This window comes from Leucopleurus acutus, assembly GCF_964270905.1.
Source record: "Leucopleurus acutus genome assembly, chromosome: 12".
Classification (NCBI taxonomy): Eukaryota; Metazoa; Chordata; class Mammalia; order Artiodactyla; family Delphinidae; genus Leucopleurus; species Leucopleurus acutus.
Window position 1 is genome coordinate 52,622,140 of NC_139154.1, and position 13,628 is coordinate 52,635,767.

The 13,628-nt window shown below is 40.1% G+C and overlaps 1 protein-coding gene across 2 annotated transcripts in view; it reads left to right on the forward strand.

Moving 5' to 3' along the window:
* SPAST (spastin) overlaps window positions 1–13,628 on the forward strand; it is a 61,063-nt gene that overhangs the window by 32,289 nt on the left and 15,146 nt on the right. For both annotated transcript variants that reach the window (XM_082852063.1, XM_082852064.1), the window contains exons 7-8: window positions 181–274; window positions 13,113–13,187. In XM_082852063.1, the coding sequence (XP_082708189.1) occupies window positions 181–274; window positions 13,113–13,187 (169 nt within the window). The remainder of the gene's footprint in view (window positions 1–180; window positions 275–13,112; window positions 13,188–13,628) is intronic.

Sequence of the window (13,628 nt, forward strand, 5' to 3'; positions counted from 1 at the left end):
CATATGTAATTTTTATGATGGTTTTCAATTAGTGTAAATGTAGAAAACCATTGCTTTACTGATATAACTATAGTTTCACAGTTAACATAAAAATGGCTATGTTACATAGAGCTTAGACTTAATATTATAATAACTGAAGTATATTTCTGTTACGGAGCTAACTGAAATTCTGTTTCTTAGTGGAACAGCTGTTAAATTTGATGATATAGCTGGTCAAGAGTTGGCAAAACAAGCATTGCAAGAAATTGTTATTCTTCCTTCTCTGAGGCCTGAGGTAAGGATTTTATGTTATCATTTTCCTATAGCATCATCCATTACTGAATCCATAGTACAGTAAAGAAGTGTTTGAGCTATACTAGAATGATTAGTTCATATAACAGTAGGTTAGATGTCTTTTAAAGGAAAAAAACATTAGCAGTTGATGTTGACTAGTTACTTATACTGGAAAGGAGAATAAATATAATGGTTCCTAATTCCCAATCCATTTTTAATTAAATTTATAGGAAAAGTAGGTAACAGGAAATAATTTTTATATCAAGGTAAGAGAGATTTAAAGTTAAGAAAGAATCCGCCTGCCAATGCAGGCGACATGAGTTCGAGCCCTGATCTGGGAAGATTCCCACGTGCCGCGGAGCCACTAAGCCTGTGTGCCACAGCTACTGAGCCTGCACTCTAGTGCCCGCGAGCCACAACTAGGGAGCCCGTGTGCCACAACTACTGAAGCCTGCACACCTAGAGCCCATGCTTCGCAACAAGAAAAACTACTGCAATGAGAAGCCTGCACACCACAACAAAGAGCAGCCCCTGCTCACCGAAACTAGAGAAAGCCCACGCGCAGCAATGAAGACCCAATGCAGCCATAAATAAATAAATAATAAATAAATAAATAAATAAATAAATAAATAAATAAATAATTATTTTCAAGATTAAGTCATCAAAGTAAGGGGAGAGCTGGTGAATGATGGGTAGGGACCTCACCTTTCATCCCTTATTTTTAAACTCACTAAGGAAGTTAGGTAATCTTGCAATCGATAATAAATATTTAATTTTCCACACATAGCATTGTTTTTCTTTTTTCATTCTTTTTCATTCTTTTTTATTGGAGTATAATTGCTTTACAATGTTGTGTTAGTTTCTGTTGTACAATGAAGTAAATCAGCCATATGTGTACATATATCCTCTCCCTCTTGGGCCTCCCTCCCATCCCTTCCCATCCCCTCCCATCCCACCCATCTAGGTTGTAACAGAGCACCAAGCTGAGCTCCCTGTGCTATACCGCAGGTTCCCACTAGCTATCTGTTTGACACATGGTAGTGTATTTATGTCAAACCTAATCTCCCAATTAGCATTATTTTGGATTCTCACAATTCACAGATTGCATGTTTGATGCTGTTCTGAAAATATTGCAAAAAATAAATATGAGGATCCAGCCTGGATTAGTTATTTCTCTTCTCCTAGGACTTTCAAGTCTTAATGGACTCATTTACAAAATCTCGTGAAAATAGATGTTATATGGCACATTGTGATGAATACGCTTTTAAATGAATTTGTTGTGTGGCTCTATTTTTCTAGAGTCTATGTCACTCTCATACTACTTTCATGGTGTTTATAACTTGTGAGTACCAACTATACTGAAACTTACTAGTTTTTGAGTCCACTTTCTTTATTTTTCCTTCTTGCCCACTCTAAGAAGCAGTGTGCATGAAATCACTGGTTTAATATACTAATTGAAATTTTCTTAATACACAATAAAATAGAGAATTATTAAAATAGAAGGCATTTGTCCTGAACCAAATTTATCTCTTGTACAACCTCAGGCCACACTTTGAGGAAACATATTATAGCTTGTATTTGGGCTTACTTTTTGCCTGCAGTTATGTAAGAGTAGTAAATGTAGCAGAGTGAGTATTGACAAAAAAATGCTTGTTGAAAGAACTCATATAATTGTAGACCTGTTAAGGATCTTATCAGTCATCTAGTCCATTTGTGGATAAAGAAACTAATCCTGAAATCCAAATTTCTTGCTCAAGATTATAATTAAGTGGTGGTTCTAGGAAATGAAATAAATAAGATTCCTAACATTAGACTGCCGCCTCAAGGCTATAACTGCCAGCTAATTCTTGTTTTTTGTATTTGTTTTTTTACTGTATGTGTAATTTAATAGTAATTTTTTTACATCTTTATTGGAGTATAATTGCTTTACAATGGTATGTTAGTTTCTGCTTTATAACAAAGTGAATCAGTTATGCATATACATATGTTCCCATATCTCTTCCCTCTTGCGTCTCCCTCCCTCCCACCCTCCCTATCGCACCCCTCTAGGTGGTAACAGAGCACCGAACTGATCTCCCTGTGCTATGCGGCTGCTTCCCACTAGCTATCTGTTTTACGTTTGGTAGTGTATATATGTCCATGCCACTCTCTCGCTTTGTCACAGCTTACCCTTCCCCCTCCCCATATCCTCAAGTCCATTCGCTAGTAGGTCTGTGTCTTTATTCCTGTCTTACTCCTAGGTTCTTCATGACATTTTTTTTTCTTAAATTCCATATATATGTGTTAGCATACGGTATTTGTCTTTCTCTTTCTGACTTACTTCACTCTGTATGACAGACTCTAGGTCCATCCACCTCATTACAAATAGCTCAATTTCGTTTCTTTTTATGGCTGAGTAATATTCCATTGTATATATGTGCCACATTTTTATCCATTCATCCAATGATGGACACTTAGGTTGTTTCCATCTCTGGGCTAGTGTAAACAGAGCTGCAGTGAACATTTTGGTACATGACTCTTTTTGAATTATGGTTTTCTCAGGGTATATGCCCAGCAGTGGGATTGCTGGGTCATATGGTAGTTCTATTTGTAGTTTTTTAAGGAACCTCATACTGTTCTCCATAGTGGCTGTACCAATTCACATTCTCACCAGCAGTGCAAGAGTGTTCCCTTTTCTCCACACCCTCTCCAGCATTTATTGTTTCTAGATATTTTGATGATGGCCATTCTGACTGGTATGAGATGATATCTCATTGTAGTTTTTTTTTTTTTTTTTTTTTTTGCGGTACACAGGCCTCTCACTGTTGTGGCCTCTCCCGTTGCGGAGCACAGGCTCCGGACACACAGGCTCAGCGGCCATGGCTCACGGGCCCAGCCGCTCCGCGGCATGTGGGATCCTCCCAGACCGGGGCACGAACCCGTGTCCCCTGCATCGGCAGGCGGACTCTCAACCACCGCGCCACCAGGGAAGCCCTCATTGTAGTTTTGATTTGCACTTCTCTAATGATTAATGATGTTGAGCATTCTTTCATGTGTTTGTTGGCAATCTGTGTATCTTCTTTGGACAAATGTCTGTTTAGATCTTCTGCCCATGTTTGGATTGGGTTGTTTGTTTTCTTGTTATTGATCTGCATGAGCTGCTTGTAAATTTTGGAGATTAATCCTTTGTCAGTTGCTTCATTTGCAAATATTTTCTCCCATTCTGAGGGTTGTCTTTTGGTCTTGTTTATGGTTTCCTTTGCTGTGCAAAAGCTTTGAAGTTTCATTAGGTCCCATTTGTTTATTTTTGTTTTTATTTCCATTTCTCTAGGAGGTGGGTCAAAAAGGATCTTGCTGTGATTTATGTCATAGAGTGTTCTGCCTATGTTTTCCTCTAAGAGTTTGATAGATTCTGGCCTTACATTTAGGTCTTTAATCCATTTTGAGCTTATTTTTGTGTATGGTGTTAGGGAGTGATCTAATCTCATACTTTTACATGTACTGTCCAGTTTCCCCAGCACCACTTATTGAAGAGGCTGTCCTTTCTCCACTGTACATTCCTGCCTCCTTTATCAAAGATAAGGTGACCATATGTGCGTGGCTTTATCTCTGGACTTCCTATCCTGTTCCATTGATCTGTCTTTCTGTTTTTTGTGTTTTTTTTGCGGTACACGGGCCTCTCACTGTTGTGGCCTCTCCAGTTGCGGAGCACAGGCTCCGGACGCGCAGGCTCAGCAGCCATGGCTCACGGGCCCAGCCGCTCCGCGGCATCCCTCTGGACCAGGGCACGAACCCGTGTTCCCTGCATCGGCAGGTGGACTCTCAACCACTGCGCCACCAAGGAAGCCCTATCTTTCTGTTTTTGTGCCAGTACCATACTGTCTTGATTACTGTAGCTTTGTAGTATAATCTGAAGTCAGGGAGCCTGATTCCTCCAGCTCCAGTTTTTATTCTCAAGATTGCTTTGGCTATTCGGGGTCTTTTGTGTTTCCATACAAATTGTGAAATTTTTTGTTCTAGGTCTCTGAAAAATGCCAATGGTAGTTTGATAGGGATTACATTGAATCTGTAGATTGCTTTGGGTCGTAGAGTCATTTTCACAATGTTGATTCTTCCAATCCAAGAGCATGGTATATCTCTCCATGTATTTGTATCATCTTTAATTTCTTTCATCAGTGTCTTATAATTTTCTGCATACAGGTCTTTTGTCTCCTTAGGTAGGTTTATTCCTAGATATTGTATTCTTTTGGTTGCAGTGGCAAATGGGAGTGTTTTCTTGATTTCACTTTCAGATTTTTCATCATTAGTGTATAGGAATGCCAGAGATTTCTGTGCATTAATTTTGTATCCTGCAACTTTACCAAATTCATTGATTAGCTGTAGTAGTTTTCTGGTAGCATCTTTAGGATTCTCTATGTATAGGATCATGTCATCTGCAAACAGTGACAGCTTTACTTCTTCTTTTCCGATTTGGATTCCTTTTATTTCCTTTTCTTCTCTGATTGCTGTGGCTAAAACTTCCAAAACTATGTTGAATAAGAGCGGTGAAAATGGGCAACCTTGTCTTGTTCCTGATCTTGGTGGAAATGCTTTCAGTTTTTCACCATTGAGGATGATGTTGGCTGTGGGTTTGTCATATATGGCCTTTATTATGTTGAGGAAAGTTCCCACTATGCCTACTTTCTGCAGGGTTTTTATCATAAATGGGTGTTGAATTTTGTCAAAAGCTTTTCTGTATCTATTGAGATGATCATATGGTTTTTCTCCTTCAATTTGTTAATATGGTTTATCACATTGATTGGTTTGCATATATTGAACAATCCTTGCATTCCTGGAATAAACCCCACTTGATCATGGTGTATAATACTTTTAATGTGCTGTTGGATTCTGTTTGCTAGTATTTTGTTGAGGATTTTTGCATCTATGTTCATCAGTGATATTGGCCTGTAGTTTTCTCTCTTTGTGACATCTTTGTCTGCTTTCGGTATCAGGGTGATGGTGGCCTCGTAGAATGAGTTTGGGAGTGTTCCTCCCTCTGCTATATTTTGCAAGAGTTTGAGAAGGATAGGTGTTAGTTCTTCTCTAAGTGTTTGATAGAATTCGCCCGTGAAGCCATCTGGTCCTGGGCTTTTGTTTCTTGGAAGATTTTTAGTCACAGTTTCAATTTCAGTGCTTGTGATTGGTCTGCTCATATTTTCTATTTCTTCCTGATTCAGTCTTGGCAGGTTGTGCATTTCTAAGAATTTGTCCATTTCTTCCAGGTTGTCCATTTTATTGGCATATAGTTGCTTGTAGTAATCTCTCATGAACTTTTGTATTTCTGCAGTGTCAGTTGTTACTTATCCTTTTTCATTTCTAATTCTATTGATTTGAGTCTTCTTCCTTATTTTCTTGATGAGTCTGGCTAATGGTTTATCAATTTTGTTTATCTTCTGAAAGAACCAGCTTTTAGTTTTATTGATCTTTGCTATCGTTTCCTTCATTTCTTTTTCATTTATTTCTGATCTGATCTTTATGATTTCTTTCCTTCTGCTAACTTTGGGGTTTTTTTGTTCTTCTTTCTCTACTTGCTTTAGGTGCAAGGTTAGGTTGTTTATTGGAGATGTTTCCTGTTTCTTAAGGTAGGATTGTATTCCTATAAACGTCCCTCTTAGAACTGCTTTTGCTGCATCCGATAGGTTTTGGGTCGTCGTGTCTCCATTGTCATTTGTTTCTAGGTAGTTTTTTATTTCCTCTTTGATTTCTTCAGTGATCACTTCGTTATTAAGTAGTGTATTGTTTAGCCTCCATGTGTTTGTATTTTTTATAGATATTTTCCTGTAATTGATATCTAGTCTCATAGCGTTATGGTCAGAAAAGATACTTGATACAATTTCAATTTTCTTAAATTTACCAAGGCTTGATTTGTGACCCAAGATATGATCTATCCTGGAGAATATTCCATGAGCACTTGAGAAGAATGTGTATTCTGTTGTTTTGGGATCGAATTTCCTATAAATATCAATTAAGTCCATCTTGTTTAATGTATCATTTAAAGCTTGTGTTTCCTTATTTATTTTCATTTTGGATGATCTGTCCATTGGTGAAAGGAGGGTGTTAAAGTCCCCTGCTATGAATGTGTTACTGTCGATTTCCCCTTTTATGGCTGTCAGCATTTGCCTTATGTATTGAGGTGCTCCTATGTTGGGTGCATAAGTATTTACAATTGTTATATCTTCTTCTTGGCTCGATCCCTTGATCATTATGTAGTGTCCTTCTTTGTCGCTTCTAATCTTTATTTTAAAGTCTGTTTTGTCTGATATGAGAATTGCTACTCCAGCTTTCTTTTGGTTTCCATTTGCATGGAATATCTTTTTCAGTCCCCTCACTTTCAGTCTATATGTGTCTCTAGGTCTGAAGTGGGTCTCTTGTAGACAGCATATATATGGTTCTTGTTTTTGTATCCATTCAGCCAGTCTGTTTCTTTTGGTGGTAGCATTTAATCCATTTACATTTAAGGTAGTTATCGATATGTATGTTCCTATTCCCATTTTCTTAATTGTTTTGGGTTCGTTATTGTACGTCTTTTCCTTCTCTTGTGTTTCTTGCCTAGAGAAGTTCCTTTAGCATTTGTTGTAAAGCTGGTTTGGTGGTGCTGAACTGTTTCAGCTTTTGCTTGTCTGTAAAGGTTTTAATTTCTCCATCAAATCTGAATGAGATCCTTGCTGGGTAGAGTAATCTTGGTTGTAGGTTTTTCTCCTTCATCACTTTAAATATGTCCTGCCAGTCCCTTCTGGCTTGCAGAGTTTCTGCTGAAAGATCAGCTTTTAACCTTATGGGGATTCCCTTGTGTGTTATTTGTTGTTTTTCCCTTGCTGCTTTTAATATGTTTTCTTTGTATTTAGTTTTTGACAGTTTGATTAATATGTGTCTTGGCGTGTTTCTCCTTGGAATTATCCTGTATGGGACTCTCTGTGCTTCCCGGACTTGATTAACTATTTCCTTTCCCATATTAGGGAAGTTTTCAACTATAATCTCTTCAAATATTTTCTCATTTCCTTTCTTTTTTCTTCTTCTTCTGGGACCCCTGTGATTCGAATGTTGGTGTGTTTAATGTTGTCCCAGAGGTCCCTGAGACTGTCCTCAGTTCTTTTCATTCGTTTTTCTTTATTCTGCTCTGCAGTAGTTATTTCCGCTATTTTATCTTCCAGGTCACTTATCCGTTCTTCTGCCTCAGTTATTCTGCTATTGATCCCATCTAGAGTATTTTTAATTTCATTTATTGTGTTGTTCATCGTTACTTGTTTCATCTTTAGTTCTCCTAGGTCCTTGTTAAATGTTTCTTGCATTTTGTCTATTCTACTTCCAAGATTTTGGATCATCTTTACTATCATTATTCTCAATTCTTTTTCAGGTAGACTGCCTATTTCCTCTTCATTTTTTAGGTCTGATGGGTTTTTATCTTGCTCCTTCATCTGCCGTGTATTTTTCTGTCTTCTCATTTTACTTATCTTAGTGTGTTTAGGGTCTCCTTTTCGCAGGCTGCAGGTTTGTAGTTCCCGTTGTTTTTGGTGTCTGTCCCCAGAGGCTAAGGTTGGTTCAGTGGGTTGTGTAGGCTTCCTGGTGGAGAGGACTAGTGCCTGTGTTCCTGTGGATGAGGCTGGATCTTGTCTTTCTGGTGGGCAGGTCCACGTCTGGTGGTGTGTTTTGGGGTGTCTGTGGACTTATTATGATTTTAGGCAGCCTCTCTGTTAATGGGTGGGGTTGTGTTCCTGTCTTGCTAGTTGTTTGGCATAGAGTGTCCAGCACTGTAGCTTGCTGGATGTTGAGTGAAGCTGGGTGCTGGTGTTGCGATGGAGATCTCTGGGAGATTTTCGCCGTTAGATATTATGTGGAGGTGGGAGGTCTCTGGTGGACCAGTGTCCTGAACTTGGCTCTCCCACCTCAGAGGCACAGCACTGACTCCTGGCTGCAGCACCAAGATCCTTTCAGCCACACGGCTCAGAATAAAAGGAGAAGAAAAGAAAGAAAGAAACAAAGAAAGGAGGAAAGAAAGGAAGAAAGAAAGAAGAAGGAAGGAAGGAAGGGAAAGAAAGAAAAAGGAAGGAAGGAAGGGGATAAAATAAAATAAAGTAAGATAAAATAAAATATAGTTATTAAAATAAAAAATAATTATATTTAGCAAAAAAAAATTTTTTAAAGAAAAAACGAACAAAAAAAACCGGACGGATAGAACCCTAGGACCAATGGTGAAAGCAAAGCTATACAGACAGAATCTCACACAGAAGCATACACATACACACTCACAAAAAGAGGAAAAGGGGAAAAAATGATGTTGCTCTCAAAGTCCACCTCCTCAATTTGGGATGATTCGTTGTCTATTCATGTATTCCACAGATGCAGGGTATATCGAGTTGATTGTGGAGCTTCTATCGGCTGCTTCTGAGGCTGGTGGGAGAGATTTCCCTTTCTCTTCGTTGTTCTCACTGCTCCTGGGGCTCAGCTTTGGATTTGGCCCTCCCTCTGTGTGTAGGTCACCAGAGGGTGTCTGTTCTTCGCTCAGACAGGATGGGGTTAAAGGAGCAGCTGCTTCAGGGACTCTGGCTCCCTCAGGCCAGAGGGAGGGAGGGAGGAGTGCGGATGCGGGGCGAGCCTGCGGCGGCAGAGGCCGGTGGGACGTTGCAACAGCTTGAGGCGCCCTGTGCGTTCTCCCGGGGAAGTTGTCTCTGGATCACGGGACCCTGGCAGTGGCGGGATGCACAGGCTCTCCGGAAGAGGGGTGTGGATAGTGACCTGTGCTCGCACAATGGCTTCTTGGTGGCGGCGGCAGCAGCCTTAGCGTCTCATGCCCGTCTCTGGGGTCCGCGCTGTTAGCCGCGGCTTGCGCCGGTCTCTGGGGCTCCTTTAAGCAGCGCTCTTAATCCCCTCTCCTCACGCACCAGGAAACAAAGAGGGGAGCAAAAGTGTCTTGCCTCTTTGGCAGGTCCTGACTTTTCCCCGGACTCCCTCCCGGTTAGCCGTGGTGCACTAACCCTTTCAGGCTGTGTTCAGGCCGCCAACCCCAGTCCTCTCCCGGCGCTCCGACAGAAGCCCAAGCCTCAGCTCCCAGCCCCGCCCGCCCCGGCGGGTGAGCAGACAAGCCTCTCGGGCTGGTGAGTGCTGGTCGGCACCGATCCTCTGTGCGGGAATCTCTCCGCTTTGCCCGCCGCACCCCTGTTGCTGCGCTCCCCACCACGGCTCCGAAGCTTTCCCGCTCCGCCACCCTGAGTCTCTGCCCGCGAAGAGGCTTCCTAGTGTGTGGAAAGTTTTCCTCCTTCACGGCTCCCTCCCACTGGTGCAGGTCCCGTCCCTATTCTTTTGTCTCTGTTTATTCTTTTTTCTTTTGCCCTACCCAGGTACGTGGGGAGTTTCTGACCTTTTGGGATGTCTGAGGTCTTCTGCCAGCGTTCTCTTGGTGTTCTGTAGGAGTTGCTCCACGTGTAGATGTATTTCTGGTGTATCTGCTAGTGTTGGAGGGTATCCTGCAGTGGCGGGGGGTGGCTGTGGCTCACCGTGGAGACAAGGACACTGGCAGCAGAAGTTCTGGGAAGTACTCCTTGGCATGAGCCCTCCAGGAGTCCGCCATTAGTGCCAGCAAAGAGCCTCCAGCTAATTCTTAAGTATGGATTTTAGTATTTATTCAGTGGTATGCTTCTTAGGGTACAAAAATATATCTAAAATTAGAGAGGTAGTAAGTAAATATTTGGACTGTGCTAGAAGGCATTCAGCTTCTACTCTACCCATAACTTTAGGGAACATATCTAAAGTGGAAAGTGAGGTCAAACAGCATATGACTTTACATTTTGGCATATTTCCATGGTAGTGCCATATGTTAGAAAAAACTGGAATTTCAAAATTGAATAACCTAGCCTTGGGAGGGGCAGAAACCTTAGTAAATGTACTAAATTGGGGCTTGAGGAAGGACAGCATTTGAGGTAGAGCCAGACCTCAGGGTTTGGACCATTTGTGTGTCTCCACACCTGCCAATTGGACCATTTTTATAATTCTAGTTCAGATTCTAATGCAGAAAGGGAATATGATTGTTCTAGCTCAGCTTTTCACATTAGACCCATAAAATGGATCGTGGTAAGCCGTGAATGGGTCAAACTTATTTCATAAAGCATCTCCATTGTGCAGCAAATCAGCTTTATTCATAATTCTCCACAGTGGGGCGCTTGCATGGACCACGGTGGGGACATTGTTAGGCTAGATTGGAAAGTTGGGTATGACAGGCATCATGACGAACTTATTCATTGTTTAGTGTGCTAGAATTTTTATTTCATCATAGAAACACGGAATCATAATTAAGTCACCGAACACTAAAAATGGCTTTAAGGAGATAAAAAATTTTTTAAATATATGCTTGAGTTAATTTCTTCTCAGAATTACCTAAAGCAAGTACTTTAACCCTTGTTCATTCATGAAGTCATGGACTTGGAAAGGACATTGAAAAAACTCTTGTCCATCTCCCTGCCATCAAATAGGACTATGTTTTAAATACTTTAAAAGTAATTTTTTAAAATCACAAATATTAATCTTTGAAACAAGTTAAAACTGTAAGAAGAATATAAAATAAAATGTACCTTCCGACCCCAAAGCAGTACGTTTCAAAGTATATCACAGTGATCTGTCTACATACTTCTCTCAAAAATTTTACAACGAAAGTATATATTCTTCTGTCCTATTTCATAGACCTCTTTCATATCCTGTCCAGCTTATTTGTCAGCATTTTTCTGAGCTCTTGTGTTTTTTTCTTAATTTTTGAATTTAATTTTATTTATTTTTTTATACAGCAGGTTCTTATTAGTCATCCATTTTATACACATTAGCGGGTAGATGTCAATCCCAATTGCCCAATTCATCCCACCCCCACCCCCACCCCCCGCCGCTTTCCCCCCTTGGTGTCCATACATTTGTTCTCTACATCTGTGTCTCAATTTCTGCCCTGCAAACCGGTTCATCTGTAGAGCTCTTATGTTTATTTTGTTATCTTGCTGCTTAATAATAGCATTTTCTTTCAGTTTTATAGAAGAATGTGACTGTTCTCTAATTTTAAAAGGTTCTACCTACTAGTAAAATTTCCATGAATTTCTGAATATGTTAGCTTGAACATTTGCTTTTTTAAAAGTTTTTGAACTTACCTCTTTAAGTAATAATCTTATAAAGCCAATTCTTTTTTTTTTCATGTAGAATCTTTAATTTGATGAACCCTTAGCTCCATTATATCACACATTCCCTACCCCATCCTCCCAGTGTAGTATATCACTGCTGAGGTTAAATCAATATTCATTTCTTGTAAGTGTTAAGTACCACACTGAGTAGGATAGTGTGGGTTTTTTTCCCTTGTATAGGTTTTTTTTTCCCCCTAAATAATTGTGTTACTTTTTTGCTTAGTTTTCATCTTACCAATTGTCAAACCAATTTGCAAATTCATTAGCTCAGTTGTTTTTTTTCTTGGAACCCCTTTGTCTGGAACCACCTTTTTCTGTTCCATTCGACCAGTTGTTCTTATTTCATAGCTGTTCTATAATCTTGCTTCACCATCATCATGGAACTTTTCTTTGTCTTTCTATTTTAATGGATCTCTGGGTTTTTTGGATTCCTTATTTTCTCTTTCATGGTTTATTTTCTCATTTTGATGGCATACATCCTCCTGTAAGTTCCTGAGAAAGGGTCATGTGAGACAATATTTTGAGATTTCACATATCTGAAAATATATTTAATCTGCTGTCTTCCCTTGTTGATAATTTGATTAGATGTCAAGATTTAGGTTGAAACTGTAATGGTGGATATGTGACACAAATAGTGAACCCTAATGTAAAATATGGACTTAGGTTAATAGTATTATATCACTGTTCATCAGCTGTATTAACATATCACTATTCATCAGCTGTATTAAATGTACTATACTAATGCAAGATGTTAATAATAGGGGAAATGGGGGAAGTGAGGAGTTATGTGGAAACTCTCTATACTTTCCATTAAATTTTCTGTAAACCTAAAACCACTCAAAAAAATATTCCGTCTTTAAGTTGAATATCAGCCGCTTCATATGGTTCAACTTAAAAGTACATACACTTTCACTGTTAAGTAAAGTGTTATCAGTCGGGTGCTTCACCCTTCATTCCTGCCATGCCTGGTGTCCCAGAGTTTGGAGACTCTGGTTAAATTTCTCTCCTTTGGTTGTGGAAGAGAAGTACTTGCCGGCGTGCTCTTGGTGGGGGCAAGAGCATGGGTTCCATTGTTCTTCATACAGATTTTCAATCAGTTCCCCTGTTTTTGGCCAGCTACCTTACTGCTGCTTTCTCTGGTACCTGGTGCCTCCAGTTCCTGAGATGTTCCAGGGTTTTTTGTTCACATCAGCTTGCTCCTTGTATCTAGGTATCCCTTCACAAGCTGGCACTTAGGTTTTAGCTCCTTCAACTCTGTTAAATAATTTACCACACTTTATCAGCTCTCCATGTACAAAAATTTGTGTCCTCTGTTGTCTCCTTTTGTATTTTTTGTTTTGTTTTGAAGATTTATATCTTTTTTATTCATTTACCATTATTTGGTGAGATTTCTAAAGGAAGTAGAGAGGCATACTATGTTCAATATGTCTTGTTTAACCAATCTGCTTTCATTTTGATCAATAAGGGTTTGGTTTTAATTCATTTTGTTTTCTTCTGTTTTTAATAATTATTCTAATTTATTGGTTATGTGTTCTCTTTAGAGCTCTGGGCAGCTCTCTTTGGGAGGATGCTCTTGAAAGATGGTGCTTTTTAGATAACAAATAATACTTAAAATGTCTGGAAAAATTGTCTCCAGAATCATGGTTGTGAACTAAAGTGTGTATTTTTAAGTTGTTCACAGGGCTTAGAGCTCCTGCCAGAGGACTGTTACTCTTTGGTCCACCTGGAAATGGGAAAACAATGCTGGTAAGAATTCTTTTTATTAAAAAAAATATATATTTATTTATTTGGTTGTGCTGGGTCTTAGTTGCAGCATGTGTGCTCCTTAGTTGTGGCATGCGAACTCTTAGTTGTGGCATGCATGTGGGATCTAGTTCCCTGACCAGGGATTGAATCCGGGCCCCTTGCATTGGGATTGCAGAGTCTTAACCACTGGACCACCAGGGAAGTCCCAAGAATTCTTTTTTTTTTTTTTTTTTTTTTTTGCGGTACACTGGCCTCGCACTGTTGTGGCCTCTCCTGTTGCGGAGCACAGGCTTCGGACGCGCAGGCTCAGCGGCCATGGCTCACGGGCCTAGCCGCTCCACGGCGTGTGGGATCTTCCCGGACCGGGGCACGAACCCATGTCCCCTGCATCGGCAGGTGGAATCTCAACCACTGCGCCACCAGGGAAGCCCCCCAAGAATT